General features: G+C 46.4%; 1 protein-coding gene across 4 annotated transcripts in view; it reads right to left on the reverse strand.

Moving 5' to 3' along the window:
• Window positions 1–211: 211 nt before the first annotated feature.
• The window catches only part of PRKCB (protein kinase C beta), a 311,334-nt gene continuing 288,299 nt past the window's right edge, over window positions 212–23,246 (reverse strand). For 3 of the 4 annotated variants that reach the window (XM_024744606.1, XM_024744608.1, XM_024744609.1), the window contains one exon: window positions 4,442–6,987. In XM_024744606.1, the coding sequence (XP_024600374.1) occupies window positions 6,829–6,987 (159 nt within the window). In that variant the 3' untranslated portion in view covers window positions 4,442–6,828. Of the gene's footprint in view, window positions 853–4,441; window positions 6,988–23,246 lie in introns of those variants that run through there. The other variant, XM_024744607.1, reaches the window with a different exon arrangement.

Raw genomic sequence — 23,246 nt, forward strand, 5'->3', positions numbered from 1 at the left:
AGTGGTTGAGAGTCCGCCTGCCGATGCGGGGGACACGGGTTCGTGCCCCGGTCCGGGAAGATCCCACATGCCGCGGAGCGGCTGGGCCCGTGAGCCGTGGCCGCTGAGCCTGCGTGGCCAGAGCCTGTGCTCCGCAGCGGGAGAGGCCTCAACGGTGAGAGGCCCGTGTACCGGAAAAAAAAAAAAAAAGCAGACATGTAAACAAGAGTTTGCATATATTAACTCAGTTTAATCATATCAATTCTTAAACAAAAAATTTCCTCCAAGAGACAATAGTTCACAGTAACTGCAAAGCTTACTCACAATTTAAAAATACCAGTCATGCTTAGCATTCAAGGGGGATATCATAGAATAACTGTAAAAACTTTTACCATGAACATTAGCTTCTGACTTTAAAAATTACAAATGCTGAAGCATTTTGGTATCAGACATAGTAGTTCTGATATCGTCTGTTCATTTGATGAGTTTCTGGCAGTTTGGAAAATTGTACCTCTACAATTGGATAAAGCGCTTACTCTAAACATTTTCAGATGTAGAAAACAAACTAGCAAGCTACACATACAAAGAAAAGCCCTCTAGGACAAGCTCTCCACGTGTGGAATGCCAGCATATGCACCATGAATCCTGGAAGACTAGAATAGATACATACACTTGCCCTGAAGTCTTATACTCCAGGCTTACAATGGAGTTTGCATTCACCTACACATTAATGACAAACTCTGGGTTAGTATAGGAGAAGCCAGCAAATTCATTTTGGTCCAAGTTCATGATGAAGAGTTTATCAGTAGGCGTGAGTTCCACAGGCTGTCTGGTGAACTCTTTGTCGAAATTGGAGGCGTCTCGCTTGTCTCTCTGCCAAATGGAAAGCAAACACATTAACACAGCATAAGAAGAAGGAAACGTGACCAAGACGTGCCAGTTATCGGGAAGCTGATGACGTCTCATGGGCAGAGTCAGGAGGAGCCCTGTGCTGACAGGGTTTAGCAGCGGCATTGCAATACTATCCCCTAGCTTTCACATTGTATGTTGGCTTCAGGAGAGAAAACTTGGTGGAAATTTTCTAAGAAAGGAAATGAGACCTTGACTTTCTTTAAGGATTGCCAGAAAGTGAGGGGTGTGTGTGTGTGTGTGTGTGTGTGTGTGTGTGTGTGTGTGTGTGTGTGTGTGTGTGTGGTTTTCCTTGGCTTTGAGATTAATTGAGTTGGAAACTTCCTCTGACCAGGTATGATGTCATAGAATTAGTCATGCAGTAGAGAGTCCAGGAGGACATGATCCAAGAGCGCCCCCTGTGGCTAGGAGGCTTCTTTCTTTAAAGAGGAGCAGAGCCACATAACCACTCAGCTCCCCAGAAGGCAGAGTGGCAAAATGGGGACATCAGATCACTGCTCAATGAAAGGAACAGATCACTATCCACCCCACATTCCCTGATGCGATCTAGGCTTTGAAGGGATGCTCAGAAATCCACCCACAGACTTGAATTTGGGTCTTCAACAGCCAGAGTTTCTTCCAAGGATGTTTACAGCAATGGATCTAGTCAACAAACTCCTAGTCTGAAAGGGCAGCTTTAAAACATTCTATTCTCCTAGTTAGTCTGGCATTTTCTTTTTTTTGGGGGGGGGGTGGGCATTAATCCCAGTTTACTAACTGCAGTTTGGGGCAAGTTTCACCAGGGAATGTCAGAGCGTGGGTTCATAACAAGAGCTCACATCTGGGTGATGCTCTCACCTCTTCAGGGTCCCTATCAGCCTGTGATCTTCCCATCCTTACCACCCACCTAGGGGCAGGTAGAGGTCCTCGCCCCTGGTGCTTTGACATATGAGAAAACTGAGGCACAGGAAAGTAAAGTGACTTGCCCAAGATTGCACAGTGGGGTAGTGATTTTTACCCAACCACATCGCACCTAATTCTGCTTCATCTCAGCCTCTCTGACTGGGGGGAAAGCTTGATGGCTGGTTTATTGCAGGACAACCAAGGATAACGTATGGGTTTCACAGGTACCGGGCAGGTTACCTGGCTGAAGCCAGAGTGGTGTCAGATTGTAAAGAGGGGAGGGTCGGTGAGGATTGACTGATTTGCTAGAATTTGGTCAATGGCCATCCATGCTTTAGGTTTAACCCCTAAAGGGTACTGACTGACAAGGATTTCTCATTACTGGATTCATTTCCCTTTGCAAAATACTTCTCGCAAGAATGCCTTCATTTTGGTTGCTCCCCTGAGACAGGTAAAATGTCCCTAAGAAGTGCCCCAACTACTCTTCTGGTGTATGTGCAGGGGTGTAGGGGTGAGGGGGACATGAAGAAGGCACTTCAGTAAGTGTGGCCAGAGGGGAGTGGGCTGAAGATGCCGGCGGAGCTGTTTTCTGGACAGTGGACCGTCTCTTACCATGCCCCACCTATTCTGCTTTGTCTGGTCCTGCCTGCTGTCAGCCTGTCTCGTGTTGTCCCAGGCACTGAATGTGTTATTTGCTGTGTTCAGAGAAAAGCTTGAATTCCACGCCATCTTCTCCTTTAATATTGCCTGTGCATCCCTCTCTGGACCCCACAAGTCATACTTTAGCATCTTTTTAATTGTCTTCATTGCACTTGCTGCTGTCAGGAACTGTCGTTATTATTTATTGCCTCTTTCCAGGAGGGCAAGGTCCTTGTCTGTATATTTCCAGTGCCAAGACTTGGCACATGGCAGGCCTTCCACAATTATTTGTTGAATGAATGAGTCAATGAATGAAGACTTTATGAAAGATGAGCCTCTTTGCTTTCTCCAACTTACAGTTGCCCCCGGGGCTAGAGATCATACTCTATAGCAAAACAATGGAATTTGTTCTCATTGATCCTACGGGTCTCTCACATGGGCCCCTGTCCATTGTGAGCCCCAATATGGACAGAACCGTGTTAAGTTCCTTCGAGATCTGAGAGCTCCAGGGCTGGGTGTGGGCCCTGGGTATATCTGGGGCTAGAAGCAGGCAGCTGTCTCCTTTCAGGTCCCCCCGCCATGGCCTTCCCTGCCTGTGGGCATCCAGAAGAGGTTCCCTTCCCACCAGCCCCAATATTGAAGGCCCTTCCCCATGTGTTGTTCTGGTGATGACTCATGCTTCCATCGTTCACATGGTGTAAATAGGACTGGCCATTATGGGCAGATCCTCATAGAAAATATCCCTGAATTCTACCCTAGCAATTGGGAAAGAATGGGCCTCTCTGTTGGGACAATTCCTTTCTGGGTTGATAGTATCTGAAGCCACATTAGTTTCACTCCTTCAAGGAGGGTTACTGATTCCACTGGCTTCCTATTAATTCCCCAAGAAGGTCACTGTGACCATGGCCCTGTGCTTTCTTAGAAGAGAAGCAGGTTAGTGAGAAGTCCAAGAAACGAAAAGAGGGATTCTAAGATCCTGGTAGACAACTAGCCATGGCTGACCTGGACTGTGTTTTGGTTCCTTTGGATTATCTTTTTAGTCTCTTTTTAAAAACTTCTCCTCTGATTTAAGTTCTTTTGGAAAATATCAGCCTGTCTCATCTAGAAGAACCGGGTGGTGTTAAGCCAGGGGCAGTGTCTCCCTGAGGGCCAGAAAAGGTAATGCCTGCAGGAATCTGAGTGATGAACCCCAAAGGTGAGATTCAGGACTCGGAACCGAGCTCTGAAACCAGTTCCCTCTCTCCATACAAGCATCTCCATACAGGTGTCTCTGCTCCAATCTTGGTGATTCTGTGAGCTGTTCAAGTATGGAGATTGTGCCTTTGGTCTTCTGGAGGGAAACTCACCCCAGTTACCCTCCTGCCTCTCTTTCCCCACCATTGCACTATATGATTGTCCCACAAATCTGGGTCAAGAGAGCACTGCTGCATCTCCTCCGGTAGCCTCAAATGTGATCCCCAGAGAGAAAGCAGAGCCCCATAGACTTTTGATGACTTCTTCTTTCTTAAAAGAAGCCTTCCCTGATTAACCCGGAGACTAGCTATCTCTAGATTACATCATGCTTTTAATTACTTGTTTAATGACTGCCTTCTTGGACTGCATCTTCATGGTTCCCCACCATGCTCCTGGCACCCACAATAGAGCCTGGCACAGAGTCAGTGCTCAATAAATGCTGGTTGGGTGAATGAATGGAGGGTGGAATACATGGACGGTCGCAAAAATAAATTCAAAATCTTCCTTCTTGGATACCTTTGCAAAGTATTCCCCTGGGATTACACATGTCGAGAGCTCTGTTTCTCAGTCTCCTCTGCACTTGAAATGTTGATAGAAAAGGCAACTGCAGGAATTCTGACTAATGATCCCTCTCTTTCACAGAAGGCTTCCCTGACCAACCCTCAGCTCGGTGTGTTAGGGGAACAGAGACTTTGGCTCAAGTTCTGCAATATTAAACCTAAATAGTTTTGCAAACTATTAAACTTTTGAAAAATAATGGCAGCAATCTGGAAAATGTAGAGTGCAGTGTGTGTGTGTGTGTGTGTGTGTGTGTGTGTGTGTATATATACATACACACACACAGAGTATATTCTATTTATCTCTATCTATCTATCTAGTTCTATCGATCCATCCATCCATCCTACATTGTTCTCTAAAGTTGTCTGTAATCTTTTATTGATGGGCCAATGTTTCTCCATCATTTTTAATCTTCCTGAGAGCATATCCAAGGAAAGGACTGGTGACCCAACAGCCAGGTGAAGGACCTCAAATAACTTGTCTGTTGGTGGGCACAGCTCAGAGATGGTAGTCACAGAGCAGAAAGAGGCCCGCACCGTGAATCAGGAAACTGGGTATGCATCCCAGCTGGCTGACATTGGGCAAGTCACTTCCTCCCTCCAGATGCTGGTTTCCCAACAATAAAATGAGGTTGTGCCCCGATTTCCCTCCTTCTCTCGCCACCTGAGCTTGTCAGCCAGGACTTCGTGTATGCTTCCCCTGACGTCCAGATTGCTACCACCACGGCGGCAGCAGGGCTGGTCCCAAAGCCCACAGCAGGGAGACGAGAGCGGGCAGAAAGCAGTGAACCGTGGGGGGCTTTGCCGAAGTGGAGATCAAATCATGTTTTTTTTAAAGATGAGAAGTCTCACTTCAAGGACATTTGTCAAGTTTTTCAAGTTCCCTTGATGGTCTCTTAGAAGCCCTGGCACTTCCAGAAATCACGGGACTTGTGACAAGAGTTGTCTTTAGGGCTGCCTGAGGACAGCAGGGGACAGGAGGCAGGGATGGGGGACCACCTGCTGTCCTCGTCTGCTCAGATGGAAATGGGATTTCTTCCACCCAGGGGGTTTCCTTGGGCTTCTGGGGGCTCATAAACCTACTTGCTAGAAAGGTTGAGTGTGAGCTGGGAGGAGTAGCAATTCTGACAAGAAAATCAAGAGCCCCAGCCCGGCTCCTAGCTGGACCCTAAACTTGCCTCTGGTGGGAATGTGGGCCTTGAGCTCCGATATTGCTGGAGGCCCCCCTCGCCAGCTCACCTCACCCCATCACAGGCCCCCAGGAGTCCCTGAATGGTCCACAGTCCCAGCCTCTCTGACCGGCTAAACACTGGGGCCAAGGTTAAGTTCTGGGTTTAGTTTTTTTCTGTCGTGAAGCCTCAGGAGGCCCCATTTTGTAGTTTGGGTCCATGTTTTTCAAAGAGAGCCATTTTCCTTGAAATAGTATTTCTTCTTTCTTGCTTTTTTTTTTTTTTTTTTATTGTATCTCGATGCTAGAAGAAAAATGGCACATAACAGACATCCAGGTACGAACATTTCCACAAACATCTTGCAAAACAACATCAAAGTGAGGAATACAACTGTCTATGCTTTCACGAAATGGTCTTTCTCAGAGCACTTAATTAGCTTTCCGAAGCCAACAACAAACCTAGACAAATCCCATCCACGCAGGCACGGGTCTGCCAGGCTCCAGAGCCGTCTTCTTGGTAAATCAAAGCAGGTCATTGTGGTTAATAACATTTGGACACGTATTTCAAAGCATGTGTAACAAGAGTAATTTTTTTTTTTTTTTTGCATTTGGACAACAACGGAAATAAAACCCCAAAGCAAATAAACTTTGAAATGTAATGTAAAACCATGGCCCTTCAGGACCTTGCTAAAGTGACCATGTCTTTTCAGGGAGTGGGTCCAAATGTCCTTTTCAAGTAGTTTGGGGATGAAGGTGATTGGGGACACAGGGAATCAGAGCTTACAGCGTTAAGGTAGCACCCAAGCTGGTTGCCTTATGACTCCTTGAGGTGCCCTTAGATTGAAACTGTCTCAAGGCACACTCTTAGAATTTTAAAAGGGCTTAGATAATCTTCTGAACTTTGAGTTTTAAAAAATAACAAATAAAATTTTATTTTTAGCATGTTCTTTTCAAAGCTCCCAGTGCCTCCAAACCAGGCAGAATGGAGGAAACTCCCTCTAAGTCAAAGCAACCACCTACATGGATACAAGCCAAGCTCCAAGTCCAGAAGTGGAAGAGTACTGCTAGCATCTGATTATCCACTCGTTTGGCAGGAAAAATCTAGATTGGATGGTTGGGATTGGAAAATGTGTGAAAATGGCAGTGCAGGAAAAAAGGAAAGAAAGCAGGCATGTTCTGTCCCCACTGGATCTACTTCGCTGACGTGCTGGGGAAAATAAGTGCTAAAAGGACTTTGATAATGTGCTAATTATGCAGCCACATTTTCAACATGCCATCTGCATAATCCCATCTCACAGAGATGCTCCAAACTACCTGAGGACATTTGGGTCCTGAAACATGGTCACTCTAGTTTCATCAGCAAATAAAACATGGATGCAACTTTGCAATTAAAAAAAAAAAATGTCACCACAATAGCCGTTGAGCTTGAATGAAATGAAGGACGGAAATCTACACATCTACTTAGCTCTTGACTTCAGGTTTTAAAAATTCAGAGTTAACAAAGGAAAATCCTTCGAATTCTGATTGGTCAATATTCCTGATGACTTCCTGGTCAGGAGGTGTTAGGACTGGTGGATGGCGGGTGAAAAATCGGTCGAAGTTTTCAGCATTTCGCCCACACTATGAGAGGGGAAGAGAAGAATTTGTGGTGGGTGGAAAAAAAAAAAAAAAAACAACCAAAACAAAACAGAACAAAATAAAACTGGGTGAGGTTTCCTCCAAACCCTTCCCTTCCACTACCTCAGAGAGGTTGTTTTGATGATCAGAAATGAAAGCAACATAAAATGCAAAATTTTCACGACCGTTGATTGGCACATGACGCTGGGCTCCCCACCTTCAGTTCCTGTAGCTCGTGAGCTGCCTCTGGTATCCTTCTGGGCAGTCAGGAGCTGGATGGCAAAGGCATGGGATGGTGGGGCTGGTGGCATGTGGCATGTTCTCCCAACCCCACCCCAAGGAGTCAGCCAAGCTCATTTTGAAGATGTGATTAAGGTGCCTGAGATATTTCTTGGGCACAAGATGCAAAGTAATGACACATTTATACATCACCTTGGAGAGCCCAGGACTAAGCAGCAGGTCCCTCAAAGCACTGTTCTCTGGCTCTCAGTCATCTCTGGAGATGTTTTCCAGCTCCACAGATACAGGAGTTTGTTACAAACTCCAGTCAATGGAGAAAGAGATCAAGACCTGGATTTGGTGCCTGCGATGGCTGGGCGACCACCAGGCATGATAAGTCACCGACCCTTAATTACAAGGTGCCAGGAGGTAAACTCAGCCATTCTCCCTCCAGGTGGGAACAAAGGGTGTGGGAGGAAACCCAACCCAGTGCTTTGGTGAGGCAATCCGGCTCTGGAGGGAAAACCATCCCCATTTCTCACTCATCCTGCTGTCCTTGTCTATGACAAGGTCCCGGTCTGAGGCAGAGTGATAACATATGTGTGTGTATGTACATGTGTACACTCATGCGTGAGTGCACACATGTGCACACGCCAGTTCTCATCTAACGAGAAGCGATGAGTCAGTGAATCTGGCCTTCTTTGTTCTTCACCAGCAAACCCATTACATGAAATCTCTAAGTGTTTCAGCAACCACAGCCTAACAGCATGGCAGCAGCAGTAGTAATAATAATAATTATGACAGTTAATATTTATCATGCATGTGCTATGTTCCGGGCACCCTGGAATGCTCTTTCCTTGTATTATCTTATTTCACCCTCCCGATGATGCTATGCAGTGGGTATTACTGTCATCCCTATTGTACAGATAAGGAGACTGAGGCCAAGGAGGTGACGTAATTTGTTCAGTGTCCCGCTGCTAATGAACAGGACAGCTGCCGCGTGAGCCACGTCTGTCTGATGTCAGAGCCAATCTCCCGGCGCCATGTTGCAAGAATGGTCGCTAGCTGGTGACTGACCGCATGGAGTGGGGTAGGGGTGGGGGGCAGCGGGGAGAAGCCAAGGATGGGGATCATGAGGTCTCTGGTTTGAATGACAGAGAATATGCTTCTATCAATCAACAAGACAAAGAATGCGGGAGAATTCAGAAAGATGACTATTTCCGTTTTGGACATGATGACTTTGAGGGGCCACTGAGATTCTTGGAGATGATCTGGGGGAGTCAGAAGTATGGGTTCTGGAGCTCAGGAGAGAGGTCTTGAAAAAGTTTTTTTAAAGGACAGACTATGGAGGGTAGAAAAAAAGATAATAACAATAGTAATTAAAACCACTGAGCACTTTCTAGACAACTGACATTTGCTAAGTGTGTTGCATGCATTAGCTTTTTAATTCACATAACCACCCTGTGAGGTAGGTATCTGATTGTCATTTGCCAAAGGGAATATTGCCCCTAACAAAGCGGTAAGAAGGGAATCAGGAGAGAGCTGCAGCAGACAAGCTGAGGACGGAGAGGAATCCAAGGAGAGGGCACGGATACAGCTGAAATATCTCCAAGAGGTCAAGCAGGAAAAGTTACCGAAAATGGGCCATGGCATTTGGTAATTGGGAGGAGACTGATGAGAAAATGCAGGGCTGCCGCCGAACTTCAGTCCTTGGAAGAGGGAAGATAAGCTGAAAAGCCAAGCAGTACAAGCTCCTCTTTCAAGCTTACGATCAAGGGAAGCAGAGGTATTGGATATGTGTGCAGGAGACCGAGTTCTCAGAGAGCCTCAGCTCCTGCCCCCTTCCTATTGGGAGAGAAGGAAGCCCACGCACCTGCAGACATGGGTTCGAATCCTGCCATCACTGACCGCTAGTTGTGCAACTCCGGCCAAGTCCCTTCAAGTCTCAGTTTCCTCTTTTGTGCCCTGGGGACAATTCTGACTTATATTTAAGCAGCATCATTGGGGCCGTGTCCAAAATAGACCGATGGGTGGACAAGGGGAAAAGGTGGAAAAAGTGAGACCAGTCAGGAGGCTGTTGCATAATCCAGGCAAGAGATGATGGTGGCCTGGAGGAAGCTGACAGTGGGGGAGATGGGAAGATGCGTTTGTTTGTGGGGGGTCTACTTTGAATTTAGAGTTGACGTGATTTGCTGATGGATCGGACATGGGGTATGAGAGGACTTGTGGTCTGAGTGACTTGGTGAGTGGGGGACACGAGGGGTAAAGCATGTTTGTTGGAAGACATGGAGCACTTGGTTTCATTCATGATAAATTGGAGAGTCCAGTGGAGGAGTCAAGGGTCAAGGAGGGAGTCCCCTTGCTGTGGTGTGGGGACTGAAAAGGAAGCAGCGCTAGACTGATGGCAGAGGCGGCGGGGAGGGTAGAAGATGGTTGCGATCATCCAGAGGAGAGAGATGGTGGATGGGGCTGTGGAAAAGAGGGTGGAGCAGAAGGGATGGAGCTGGAAAAAACAAAGAGGTATTTGTGGCAGGGATGGAGGAGTGGGAAGGCGTGTTACGAGGCAGCCCGGCGGGTGTTTCTGGGTGTTGGGACCTCAGCCAGCCAGTGCAGGAAGCCTGTTAGCTGAGACACAGAGAGTCTTCAGGGGCCATTTTTCTTTAAAAACCATCCATTTCCTATCCACAACAGAAGGCTGTTGCTCTGCCGGGGCCTCCCCAGGGGCTGTGATGGGAGACAGAGAAACAGCTTCTGGAAGCTCCGCAGCCTCCTCTCCCATCACTCCCCCCACTGCCTGGAGAACAATGAAATCTTTAAGTGAGATAGCAGAGAGGAGATGCAGGAACAGGGGTTAACCAAGGGGGCACAATACAGCGGGAGCGTGATTTCCTTGCTAATAAGCAGCTTACGAGGCTGGCAGATCACAATCTCCCTAAGTGTTTCCGTGTTTTTCAAATGGAGCTGTCACTGCCCATTAGCTTCAGGAGCGCTCCCTAAATGGAGACGTCAGCCCTTGGGAGGCACGGCCCTGATCAGCTCTGCGCCCGCTGTGTCCTTGGAGAATGGGCAGCTCAGCGGCTGGGATCTAATTGCAAACGCAGCGTGGACCACACCTGCTTCTCTGGCTGTCTTGGGTGGATGCTTCAGCCTCACTCAGTGGCGAGAAGAAAATCCAACCCCCTTGACATCACTGGGGCTCCTGGAACAGGAATGGGGGCCAAAGCCAACTAGGTTATTTAAAATCACAGGGAACCTCTTCCCGGGTTGGAGAGGGGAATGAGGATTGTGACTTGTTTCCTTGTGCCCCCGAATTTAAGAGACAAGACCGTTTGAAAAGCTTATCTGTGAGCCGTTACATGTGAGCTCTTCTTTTCTTTTTCTAATCTTCTTTCTAATTTCTGCTTCATTGTGCTAATAACACCTCCAAGTCTGGCTGTCTAATGTGGAGTTGGCTCGGTCACAGCAACCACAGGGATCTTTCAGAGACGCCAACCTGGATATGTCACTTCCCTGCTCTAGTCTGCGATGGCGCCCCACTGCCCGAAGCCACACTCCTCAGCATGGCTTACAGGCTGTTTAGGACTCGGCCCTGGTCACCTGGTCAACAGCCTCTTCGCTGCCCATGGTCCCGCAGCCCAACTCCTCCCACCACAACACACCCACCAGCTGTCCTGACATCCTCCCAGCTCCTAGAACCCTCATGCACTCTCACCTCCGAGCCTTAGCACAGGCTGTCTCTTCTGCCGGGAACACTTGCCTCCCACCCTGTTCCCCATCATTGTCTACGCGTCCTTCTCTGTTTCCAGACACTTCCTCCAGGAGCTTTTCCTGGACTCCTGCTCTATCTATACCCCTGGGTTTATCCCATCAAGATATAGGATGTTCATCAAAGAATTGTTAGAGGGAAAAAAAAAATTTTAAATCAAGTCGGCCAACAGGGAAAAGAGTTAAATAAATAATGATCCATCTGTTTTATGTATTGCCATGCAAAATGCTTTTAAAAATTAAAATAAGATGTAGAAGAATATTAAATAACAGTTATATATAATTAATGACAGTGTGTATGATATGTTCCCATTCTATGAATTACAGACATAAATGTGTATGTACTACCTGCAGGCATATTATACATGTGCTTCTAGAGACTGGGAGAGTTACAGATTGTTTGATTTTTCTATCTTTTATGCTTATTGTGTTTTTGAAAATTTAAATAATAGTCAAGTAGTATTATTTTTGTGTATAATAAGGACAAAAACTACAAAAGCTCTTTTAAATGAGGGAGCTATTACAGTGGAGGAAAGGGGGAAAATAGAAATAAAGGGAATGGGAATATTTAGCCAAATTGCCGAAATCTGCCTGGCGCTGTTTAATGTACTTCATCTTAGTTAAAAACTCTAAGATCTCCCAAATGGCTGCCCTAGTGTGGATGTGGGGATGATGACAAAGGCTAATATTTAGGTTATCTAAGGAGACAGGTATACACACAGGCCATGGCATGGGGCCACGTGACAAGTGCTGCCATTGAGTACAGAGGTGAGGAACGCGAGAAGGGCCAGGGAGACTTTCCGAGGAGATGACATCTGAGTTGAGTGGGACCAGAAAGAAAGACACTGCTTCTTTGGAGGAGGGAAAGGAAGAGCCCAGGGAAGAAATGGAGGTGAAAAGAGGTCAGGGACAGAGCAAGATGCTGGAGAAGAGGATAAAGGTCCACCCCATACTTCTCACTGCTTAATCAAGTTTGATAACATGAGGCCAATGGCACAGGGGAGATTCCTGCCCAGCCTCCATCAAGACACCAGAGACTGGGTCACAACGAACCGAGACTAGGTCACAATGAAAAGATACCCAAGCGATATGGTCTGACTAAAAGACAAGGGAGTCTCCCTCTCTCTCTGTTTATAATGTGCAAATTCAGGGAAATTTGGGATCCTTTTTATGCCTATGGGTTCTATGAAGCAGGAGAACGCAGGAGGGACCCACCCAGGCAGAAGCAGCCAGCCATGTCAGGCACACGCATTTGATCATTTTTAAAAGTTGTCTGTGGACCAAGGTGTTTCTCTGGAGCAGAGTCAGACAATATTCTGCATGGTCTGGGCTTTGGCAAAGAAGGAAAGATTAAAGCCTCCTTTCCTAATGATGAAGGTCCCTTACAATCAGGAATATTTGATCTCTGTGTCTATTAAGGAGGAAGCTGGCAAGAGAGGGGGTCTTTTGCGCTTGATAGCAAGTTTCATTTTTAAAAAGATCTTCATTTAAAAACAACACGCAATGTTTTCTTTTCTTCCAGATCTCAGGTTAAATGCTACCTCCTCAGAGAAGGTGAGGATCACCTCCAAGTAAAGCAGATTCACCCTTTCTCCTCCTGTTATTCTCTCTCAGAGCAATCTGTTCATTTCTTCCACAGGAAATAAAATACGTGAATGTCCCAATCTACAATTACATGTTTATTTCTTTGCGTATCTGTATTGTCTATATTCCCATCTAGACTGTAAGCTCTATGAGAGCTGAAGCCACATCTGGTTTGCCCACCCCTGAATTTCCAGGTCCCAGTACAGAGTAGGCACTTGGTGTTGTCAAAGGGATGAATAGTAGCATATATTAAGTGCTTATTATTAGCCAAATACTGTATAAGTGCTTTACAAGCATGATCTCATTTAATCCAACAGTTCTATGAAGTCTGCTCTACAATGAGGAATAGATTTAGAGCTTAAGTAACTGACTAGGATTTGATCCAAGATCTGACAACTGTTCCGTTTATGCAGAAACAAATAACTTGTTCACAAGCACCAAGAAAAAGAAACAACAAGACCCTTTGTAATTCCACCACCCCAGTACCTTTATTATGTTAACATTTTGGTCTGTGTCCTGGATGGCTGGATGAATGACGGATGGATGCTTTTTACTCTAAAAAATGTATACTCATCGCTTTATTCTTTAGCCTGCTTTTTAAAGAACGACATGAAATATACTCTAAACTTTTCCCCATGTCAACAAAGTATCATATTGTTCTTATCTGTTCTTCACCATTCATCCTAAACCTATGTCGCTGGCTTCAAATAAACTGCCCTCAAATAGTAATTAACCCTTTTACTTGCTTATGTTTTTATAGCTTTGATTCTCACAAGTTGGTAAGATAGGCAGGAAAAGGATTATCTCCACTTAGCAGAAAATGTGAAAAGTTAACAATTTGGTCAGGGTCATACAAGGTAAAGGAGGAGAACCACGATTCGGAGCCTGCTTTGCTTGATTCCAAAGACCACGGGGCAACAGCGATATCTCACTGCCTTACAGACTGTATCCGATCATGTGGCATGGACTTGAAAGCTGACTTGGGTGGCTTCCCTGGTGGCGCAGTGGTTGAAAGTCTGCCTGCCGATGCAGGGGACGAGGGTTCGTGCCCCGGTCCGGGAGGATCCCACATGCCGCGGAGCGGCTGGGCCAATGAGCCATGGCCGCTGAGCCTGCGTGCGCCAACCGGAGAGGCCACAGCAGTGAGAGGTCCGCGTACCACAAAAAAAAAAAAAAGCTGACCTGGGTACCAATCTCAGCACCATCCATCCCCAGACAGATAATTTGCAAGCAGGTTAGCTAAATTCCCTAAGCCAGGTTTTCTGTTATGTCAAATGGATCTATCTTGCAGGATGCGGTGAGGCTGATTTGACAAAATGCACATAAAATCTCTGACATGGTAGCTGGTAGCTGCTGTTGAGTGCTGACTTACCCAGTCCTGTCCAATGAGCTAATCTGATGGGCGTGGCTGTACCCTGGCAACTGAGGGATCCTACAGGCCCTGCCACACCCCAACCTATCCTAGCGAGGTAGAAGGTAGATGGGCCCCTGGGCTGGACAGCTGGAGTTTGTCCAGCAGAGTAAACTGGGGCTTTGTTTTCCCATGACATTCCAAGGACAAAGCTGGTGGCAGGGGCTGAGCTCTGCCAGAGTAAAGAGATAAGACAACCACATCTATCACCTCCCCAGCTGCCCAACTACACATACACAGGAAGGCTTCTCGGGGGTCAAAAAAGGAGAGGACGCAACCCATAATAGGTGCTGTCAAACCTCCCACAGGCCTCTGCGCTGGAACCCATCTTGGCAAAAAACATGTGCACACATATTGGGGAGGGCCCTAGGACAGGTCAGGTGTGGAAAACAAATGAGATAATTGGCCAAAGGTAAGCAAAGACCCGGAAGAACTGCCCTATATAAATGATTTAACTACCTCTTCGCTGCACTTGTCCTCATTAGGGAGGACACCCATGCCCTTTCTCTCAGGGTGTGTATCTCTGCCTTGCTTCTGTCTTAAATAAACAAGCTATTTTTTGTGTGCTCTCCCACATGTTATGCTGCGTCTCTGATAATAAACTTTGTACCTGTTCTTACAGTGTTTGCCTCTTTGAGAAATTCATTTTCCAAACAGGGCAAGAGCCAGGGCAACTTTGCTTCTAGCCTCTAGCCCCTGGCGGACCAGCAGCTAGGATTTCCGGTTTTCATCCACGCTACCCAGGTCTGATTCCTGGGCAGGGAGCTAAGATTTCTCTTCAGGACCGCTCACTGCTGTCTCTCTGAGATCACGAGGATATTATCATTAACAAGCTACAGACACTTAAGACACGAAATCTTTCCCACCAAGGCTGGCAAGATATGTGGGAAGCCACAAGGTGAAGCCAGGCCCTGGGGCTCCTGGTTAGAGAAAGTGAGGAAAACGTGGGCCCATGCACAAAAGGGACACCTCCCCTCTCCCGTCCAAGCATCACTTCCTCGGAAAGACGTCTCGAGCGGTTTCACACACCACTTGTGAGCTGCTGTTTTTCGTACCCTAATTGGAGGGCACTGTGATTGCTTTTAAGAAAATGCACTTGTAAATAAACAAAAAATACACTTTTGTTCTTTCCCTCTCTGGGTCATGGGCATGTCTTGATCCTCCAAGTTCAACTGTCACCAGAAGTCTTCATGCAGTATCTCTGCCGGGAGTGGTTATGGAGACAGGAGGAAAATCAGTCAGCTCAGTGCCCTGAGAACAAGGGAGAAGAGGGGCCTGAAGAGGAGCGAGAGACTCTGAGCTTATCCTACAGATAAACTCGCACATATAGGAAACTAGGAAGCTACTGAAAGAATGAAGTAGATTTAGACGTGCTGAGAAAACCATAATTCAAGAAGAGTCATGTACCTAACTGTTCATTGCAGCTCTATGTACAAGAGCCAGGATATGGAAGCAACCTAAGTGTCCATCATCGGATGAATGGATAAAGAAGATGTGGCACATATATACAATGGAATATTACTCAGCCATAAAAAGAAACGAAATTGAGATATTTGTAGTGAGGTGGATGGAACTAGAGTCTGCCATACAGAGTGAAGTAAGTCAGAAAGAGAAAAACAAATACCGTATGCTAACACATATATATGGAATCTAAGAAAAAAAAAAAAGGTCATGAAGAACCTAGGGGTAAGATGGGAATAAAGACACAGACCTACTGGAGAATGGACTTGAGGATATGGGGAGGGGGAAGGGTAAGCTGTGACAAAGTGAGAGAGTGGCATGGACATATATACACTACCAAACATGAAATAGATAGCTAGTGGGAAGCAGCCGCATAGCACAGGGAGATCAGCTCGGTGCTTTGTGACCACCTAGAGGGGTAGGATAGGGAGGGTGGGAGGGAGGGAAATGCAAGAGGGAAGAGATATGGGAACATATGTATACGTATAGCTGATTCACTTTGTTATAAAGCAGAAGCCAACACACCATTGTAAAGCAATTATACTCCAATAAAGATGTTAAAAAAAAAAACCAATGATATCAGTTATGCGGAATCTAAAAACAATGATACAAATGAGCTTATTTACAAAACAGAAACAGACTCACAGACTTAGAGAAGGAACTTATGGTTACCAGCTGGGCGGGGGGCAGGGAGGGATACTTAGGGAGTTTGGGATAGACATGTACACACTGCTATATTTAAAATGGATAACCAATGAGAACCTACTGTAGAGTACAGGGAACTCTGCTCAATGTTATGTAACAACCTAAGTGGGAGAAGAATTTGAAAAAGAATAGATACATGTATATGTATAAATGAATCACTTTGCTGTACACCTGAAACTAACACAGCATTGTTAATCAACTATGCTCCAATCTAAAAGTTAAAAAAAAATAAAAAACAATCTCCAAGATGGAAGGCAGGAGTAGAGCCAGGCATGGGGATCGAACACGAGCACTAACATCCCTGTGTGTGATGTGGAGGACTTCTGTGCTGCATACAGCGTCTCCAGAAGGTCACCCAAGGAAGCCGGTCGCAGTGAGTGGCTCTGGGAAGGAGAGCCACGAAGCCTAGTTAGGGGTCTCTGGGGAGGTACTTAATTTCACTGCATAGCTTTTGATGCTGCTGGAAGTTTTTACTTTTTCAGATTTTTTCTTAAGGAAGGAAGATCAAAGTGCCCAATTTGATGAGGTCAAGAAAGATAAGTCCACGAGAGGAGACAATTTGGGGTCATTGCTGACTCAAGGAGAGAAATTTCAATAGAATGGTGGCGGCAGAAGCCAGATTGCACCGAACTGTAGAAAGAATGGAAGGTAATGAAGTGGAGACAGCAAGAACTCCTTCCAAAGTTTGTCTGTATGAGAAGATAGGGCAGGAGCCCTAGCGGTAGGATGGAGGGATCCAGGTTTGAGGCAAGGGATTTTTAAGATGAGAGACTTAGCATGTTTCTGTGTGAGGTGAATGAATCAGAATGGAGTCAGAGTGGATATCTGCTGGGCTTGCAGGCACAGTGGCTTTATTTTTCTCGGAGGACCCACTCCTTCCCCTCTGCAAGATGTCCACTTTAGATAGGGGCAGACCCAGTCACTTGGCAGGTGACCCAGGCCTGGCCGATCAGAACATTCCATCCCCCCAACCCCCAGGCCCAGTGATTGCTTTAGAGATGACCATATGACCCAATACCCTCCGACAAGATTGAGTTCCAGGCTGCTGGGAAGTTTAGCAAAAGGAAGCTCTTTTTTTCGGCAGAAATTGCGAAAATAATGGGACGTAGTAAGTCTGGAGTAGCTATGTGCCCAAGAAAGCCTTCAGGGAATGAAGAATGAAATCGACAGACAGGAAAGCCATCCCAGGGAGACAGAGAAGTGGATGGCTTTTGATACTGTTGAGACCCTGGATCCAGCCACAGCTAAATACTTGAAAAAAATTTAGTCATTACGTCAGTTTGAATTGGGTTCCTATTTGTAACCATAGGAGCTTTGATTAATATATAGAGAAGCTGTAGGCACAGGCTGGCCAGAGCAGATGCACAAAGGACATGGGAGAACAGGGGTTCAGAGCAGAAGGGCAAAGTCTTCACGGGGGGCCGGGGGAGGCACCTGTTTGCTGACACACAGAGGGAAAGAGGTCAAGATGACTATACAGGAGCAGGAAAGCCACCCACCCATGGGCCTCAATTTCCCCCCGACTTAGGATATGGGGCTATCAGTTGAGACCAAGGGGACTGGAACTTTAGTAGGGGGACCTTCAGAAAACAGAAGGTTTGGGGACTTGCCCGGGAAGGCTTAAGAGCCCGACTGAGATTGGAGAGCCTGCGATTGTGGAGGCTCATCTTTACTCAGCTGCTGAATAGCAAGTCTGGTGTTTTTGGGGGGGGGGTTTCTGTTTTGTTTTGTTTTTTGCCGTGCCATATGGTTTGTGGGATCTTAGTTCCCTGACCAGGGATTAAACTCGAGCCACAGCAGTGAAAGCGCCGAGTTCGAATCCTGGCTCTGTTGACTCTGTCCACATTCCTTCTGCTTGACCCAGTCTCCCTGGATCCATGTGTTCATCTCCTGAAGTTCTCCCAACCTTTGGTCAACAGCTTTCTGGGGCACTGTGATAAGAATTACAACCTGGGCAGGGTTGACGGCAGAATCTAAGGAACTAAACTTCATGGACATTCATTCAATGGAGCCCATCCCCCAGGAAAGTATTTAAACACGGGACTGGACCAAGAGCAGTTCAAATCCCACATCTGTGCAGCCGAGTTTGGGAGATGAGAGAAGAAACATCATGGAGGCAAGAGTATGGGCTTCGGAGGTAAAGAAATAGGACTTCAGATTAAATTGGCTGTGTGACCACGGGCAAGTCACTTAACCTCTCTGAGCCTGTTTCCTCACCTGTACGGGGGAGGTAATAATCCATCTATTTCCTGGGGTGGTTGTGCAGATGACATGAGATCAATAAATTAGATACAGTGCTCTGCTTTCTAGTAAAATTGAATAATTTCATAGAACATGCCTGACCCATTTTATTGTTACTGCTGATGTTATTAATAAAGTCCTTCATGCATTAAATGGAGGGTGAGTTTTCTTGTCCTGGTTCTGTCATATTCCCTGTGTAAGTCACTTGGGGAAATCTCTGGGCCTCTGCTTCCTCATCTATAGAACGGAGGGGTTGAATTCCACTTCTAAGGTATCTTTCAATTCTTGACCTCTGTCACATTTCAGTGGTTATGGCCAGACATATCCTAACAGATTCATGCTCTCTCTCAGCATGTGACCTTCCCGCCTACCACTTCAATCAAACCACTGGCCCCTCTGCCAAGGGACAGCTCAAAGTCACGCACCTGGCAAATGATTTAGGAAACTCACTTGGCCCAGGAACCTGTCAATTTGAACCATCTTTCAAAGGGAGCCTGGCTGAATCCACAGTTTCAGTAGGCTCTCCACGGATGGATGGAAAGGGAGATAAACAGATAAACAAACTCCACGTTACATGTCCTAAACAACCCTGGGCTATTTGTTAGTCAGTGTACGCATGTAGCCTAATATTTTGATTACGATCTCTGCAAACTCCACACTCTCTGGATAACCACGAGAACAAACAGAACCGGGTGGGAAAACATCTACTTCTTGACGAGCCTGCCTTGAGTGCCTCATTTCAGATGTTGCCATGCCCTGCTTCCAGGGGTTATTCAGTGTCTGCTGTCTTTGCCAGCCTCGAAATCAAAGCCTTAAGGAACAAGTGAGATTTGCATCTTTTAAAAATCCTGCCAGTGAACTGTAAAAGGTGTGAATACGCTACATGTTTGTTGCAATATTTTAAAATAAATTGTAATTCATTTGAACTGTAAGAATACTTAGTCTTTTTCTATTATGTAACAGACACCATTAGATGGTGTTATCATGGTCCGCTCCCATCAGTGCTCTCACAGACCTTATTAAAAGGGGCTCCAGGTGCTTCTAAACATCTTTCCAAGATACTGAGCAGATAAAATCCATGGTTCAAGTCCTGGCTTGGCCACCTCCAAGCTGCTGGACCTTGAGCAAATGTCCTAACCTTTCCAAGTTTCATGCCCTCATCTGCAACACAGTGACAATGGCACTTACCTCATAGGGTCGTGAGAATTAAATGAGGTAATGCCTGGAAGGCACTTAAAACAGTGCCTGGCACAGACAAGAGCTCAATATTTTTTCCAATGTATGTGAACGGCACAGGTTTTATGAGAATTATTTTAAATCTCAGTATTCAAAAAAATATTATCCTCTTGAGCATTTGGTACTTTGGAGGAGCTAGATTCTATTCTTAAATAAATCATATTAAGTAAAAGTTAGCTCCCTTTCTTAAGCCTTGAATTTTGAGTTTTAATAGCAAACATACAAAGGTTATGCTTTGTGGCTTCAATTCAGAAATGTCAGCACATCAAACACACGTTCAGACACACACACAGAGACACTTACTCATACAGTGTAAAGGGCAATTGGGTTTGGAGGAGAATGTCACATGAACAGAATTGCAGCTCATTAAAGCAGTACTTGAAGCTTTTGACCTCAGCTACATAAACAATGTCTTCAGATGACAGAATTACCAAGAAACCAAGTCCTGTGAGCAGTTCGGCATTTAGACTCCCAGAGGATGCAAGTAATGGTATGTGATCCAGTAACCTATGCAGTATTTTGGAAAGGATATTAAATGAGAGGCTGAATAAAGTAGAGTGGGGAGAAGGGGCTCCGTTTTTCTTGGTTTGCAAGATTCCAAGACTTTTCAGATGTGCAGATGCCTCAAAATTCGACGGGACTTTATGTAAAGTGATGAGAACAGAGAATAGGTAACCAGAGCAGAAGTGACTGGCATCAGCCTATCATATGGGTGGGGCTGGAGTCTGTGAGCCTGACACCAAGGCTGGAAGGGAAGGAAGGAGGGGTGAGCACGCTGATCATGTCTGGACAGTGTCAGATGGCCGCCCTCGATGAAAGGATGTAGGGAAAGAGATGTTTCTTAATGACTATGTCCCGTCCAACTGCACTCAACCCCTGCCCAGGGTGAAATGACAATCAGATGATCATGTCTTAGGACAAGAATAGAGCCACGCTTACTAGTGGGCAGGTCTCTGTACACACACCCTAGTACTGCAGGCTCCGTAGACTGTAATGAAACAGGGCATCCTTGTCACCTTGTTGCTTTTCTCTCACTCTTCAATTTGCTGCATCTATGCTGCCCGTTGGGTGAGTTGATCCAAGGGCTGCCTCCACGGGGCAACTGGAGCCTTGAGCCCAAGGTCTGTGTCCCTACCTCATTTTCAGGGCGAGCCCTGCGTCAGGTGTCATGGACACCACTGGACTTCACCGAGGCAATTCATAATGATATACGAACGTCACTGAAATCTCGATCAGGCGTTTTGATTTAAACACCTTATGCTAGCCTACAGTGCACTGCGACATTATAGCACCACATACCACAAATTCTCCTGTAAGACATGCTCACCCACGGTGTGGCCTCAACACACCCTCCACGACAGCACCGCCACATTCCAAGCTGATCACCAGACAGCACCTCCCACCTGGATTAGCGCAAGAGTCTCATAACCCATCTCCTGATTTCACCCCTCCCCCCATAACAGTCAGATCAAGATACTTCTCTGCCCACCTTAGCTGGAGTAAAAGCCGCAGATCCTCAATGGCCTGTACCATCTGCCCCTCTCGTGGCCTCTCTGATCTCATCTCCTTTTACTCTCTCCCTTGCCGGCTCAGGTCAGCCACCTGGACTCTCTGCTCTTCCCTGAATGTGCCAGGCCAGCTCCTGCCCCAGGGCCTTTGCACCTATTACTACCACCCAAACCACTCTCTCCCCCAGATATACACATGGCTCCCTCCTTCCCTCACCTTCTTCCCATCTTTGCTGAAATGTCACTTTCTCCGTGAGGCTTTCCAACGACCCTATTTAAAACTGACGTCTCTGTGACCCTGCTCTCCCAATCCCCAACCTTCCATAATGCTTATCTGACATAGTCACGGATTTCTAGGTTCATTATTTGCCCACTCCCTCTAGAATATACAGAGATTTTTACTTTTATTGCTGTGTCTCCAGGGCCTAGAACAGCACCTAACATCAATAAACACCTGCTGAATGGAAGACCCATAACGTCCCCACTAGAGGACGGAACCAGAACGCGCTGCTTCTCAACCCACCACTCCACCACACGCCCAGTCACATACTCCGCCCTTCAGCCGCAAACCAGCACCTCCCATCCGCCGCACACTGACCTGTAGCACCCTGCCACGCGTCCCAAGCTGCATTCCAAGCACATTCTGTACTAAAACATATACACCCCTTCAGCATAGCCCTCACCATGCCACACTGCACACTGACTACAACAGGATCCACCAGTCAACTCACTGGCCGGTGTAGCCCCTGCTACACCGTGGTCCAGCAGCATCCTCTTACCTGGGATCATGTTAGAAATGCAGCATCTCAGGCCCTACCCCAGACTGGCTGAATCAGAATCCACAGTTTAATCAGATGCCCAAGAGACTCCGTATACACATTAAAGTTTAAGAGGCTCCGCTAGGCTGCATCATGGCACCTGTAGCATTGGCTGGGCAACGACAGACTGCGGAAGTCACAGCCCCCTCCACCCAAAGTCCAACATTCATGCATTGCATCATCAGATCCTTCATCACACAACCAAACGATGCCACGACAGATACAACTCAGCACCCAAATTACAGCCCAGGTAGCTTACACAACAACCAATTTATTTGAGACACACTGCTGTACATAACAAAAACACCCTGTGCTCTAATATGTATCCCTAAAGAATCCGGTATGTTCCTCAGCACAGTGCATTGCAGCTCCTATTTGACAGCCTTTCATTTAATCACTCATTTATTCAGTAAAAATGATTAAGCACATGTCATGTGCTCAACCTTATGCTAAGCACTGGGATCCAGCCCTGAAAAAGACAGTCGCAATCTTTTAGTCTCGCCAAAAAGACAGACCTTACACTGAAAAAGTAATTACGACAAAGTGTGATGAGTTTGTTGATGGGACACTAGCAGATGATCCCTACTCAGGAATCGACAAGAGCCTCCCTGCGTGGGTGACGGTCTACCGATTTGATGAGGAGGAAGGAGGGAGGCACCAGGAGGAGGGGATGCAGGGAGCACGGGAAGGCTTTGGGGTTTCCAGGTAGCTGGCTCCACGTGGGGAAAGCCAGGAAGGGAAGGGAAGGCACTGCATGTTAGAGGAACTGAACGACACTCAGAAATGCCAGTTCTTGAAGTAAGGAGTCTGGGGAGGCAGCAGAGACTGGACCTGGGGAGACTCTAAGAGCCATATATGCTAAGGAACAATAGACATTATCCCGGGGCTGGCAGAGAGCCATCGGGGGTCTTTAAGCAAGAGAGTGACACGATCAGATGCACGTTAAAAAAATTACTCTTGTACCCGAAACAATACCTGACGCTAATGTGTTTCAGTAGTTTCCAATGCTACTCTGCGAAGAGCTCTTGCCACAATAAAAGAGAACGACTTTAAAAATCCATTTAAAATTATTTTAATGAACCTCCAATAATAGCACCCTTCACTGATGTTTGAATATAATCCTCTGTTATTGCCCCATGTTTTTTCTTTCTCTTGCTGCTCTCTATTTAATAGCATGCATGAATCAGGAACACTGACAGATACATGCATGCCTTTTAATATCCCGCGAGGCACATGGAACTCTGCACACACCCACCGCGGGCCTTTCAGAAGGTGTGGGGAAGGGGAAATGTGAAATCCCTGGAGGGGCGGCGG

Source organism: Neophocaena asiaeorientalis, unplaced genomic scaffold (assembly GCF_003031525.2).
Source record: "Neophocaena asiaeorientalis asiaeorientalis breed wild unplaced genomic scaffold, Neophocaena_asiaeorientalis_V1.1 scaffold91, whole genome shotgun sequence".
Classification (NCBI taxonomy): domain Eukaryota; kingdom Metazoa; phylum Chordata; class Mammalia; order Artiodactyla; family Phocoenidae; genus Neophocaena; species Neophocaena asiaeorientalis.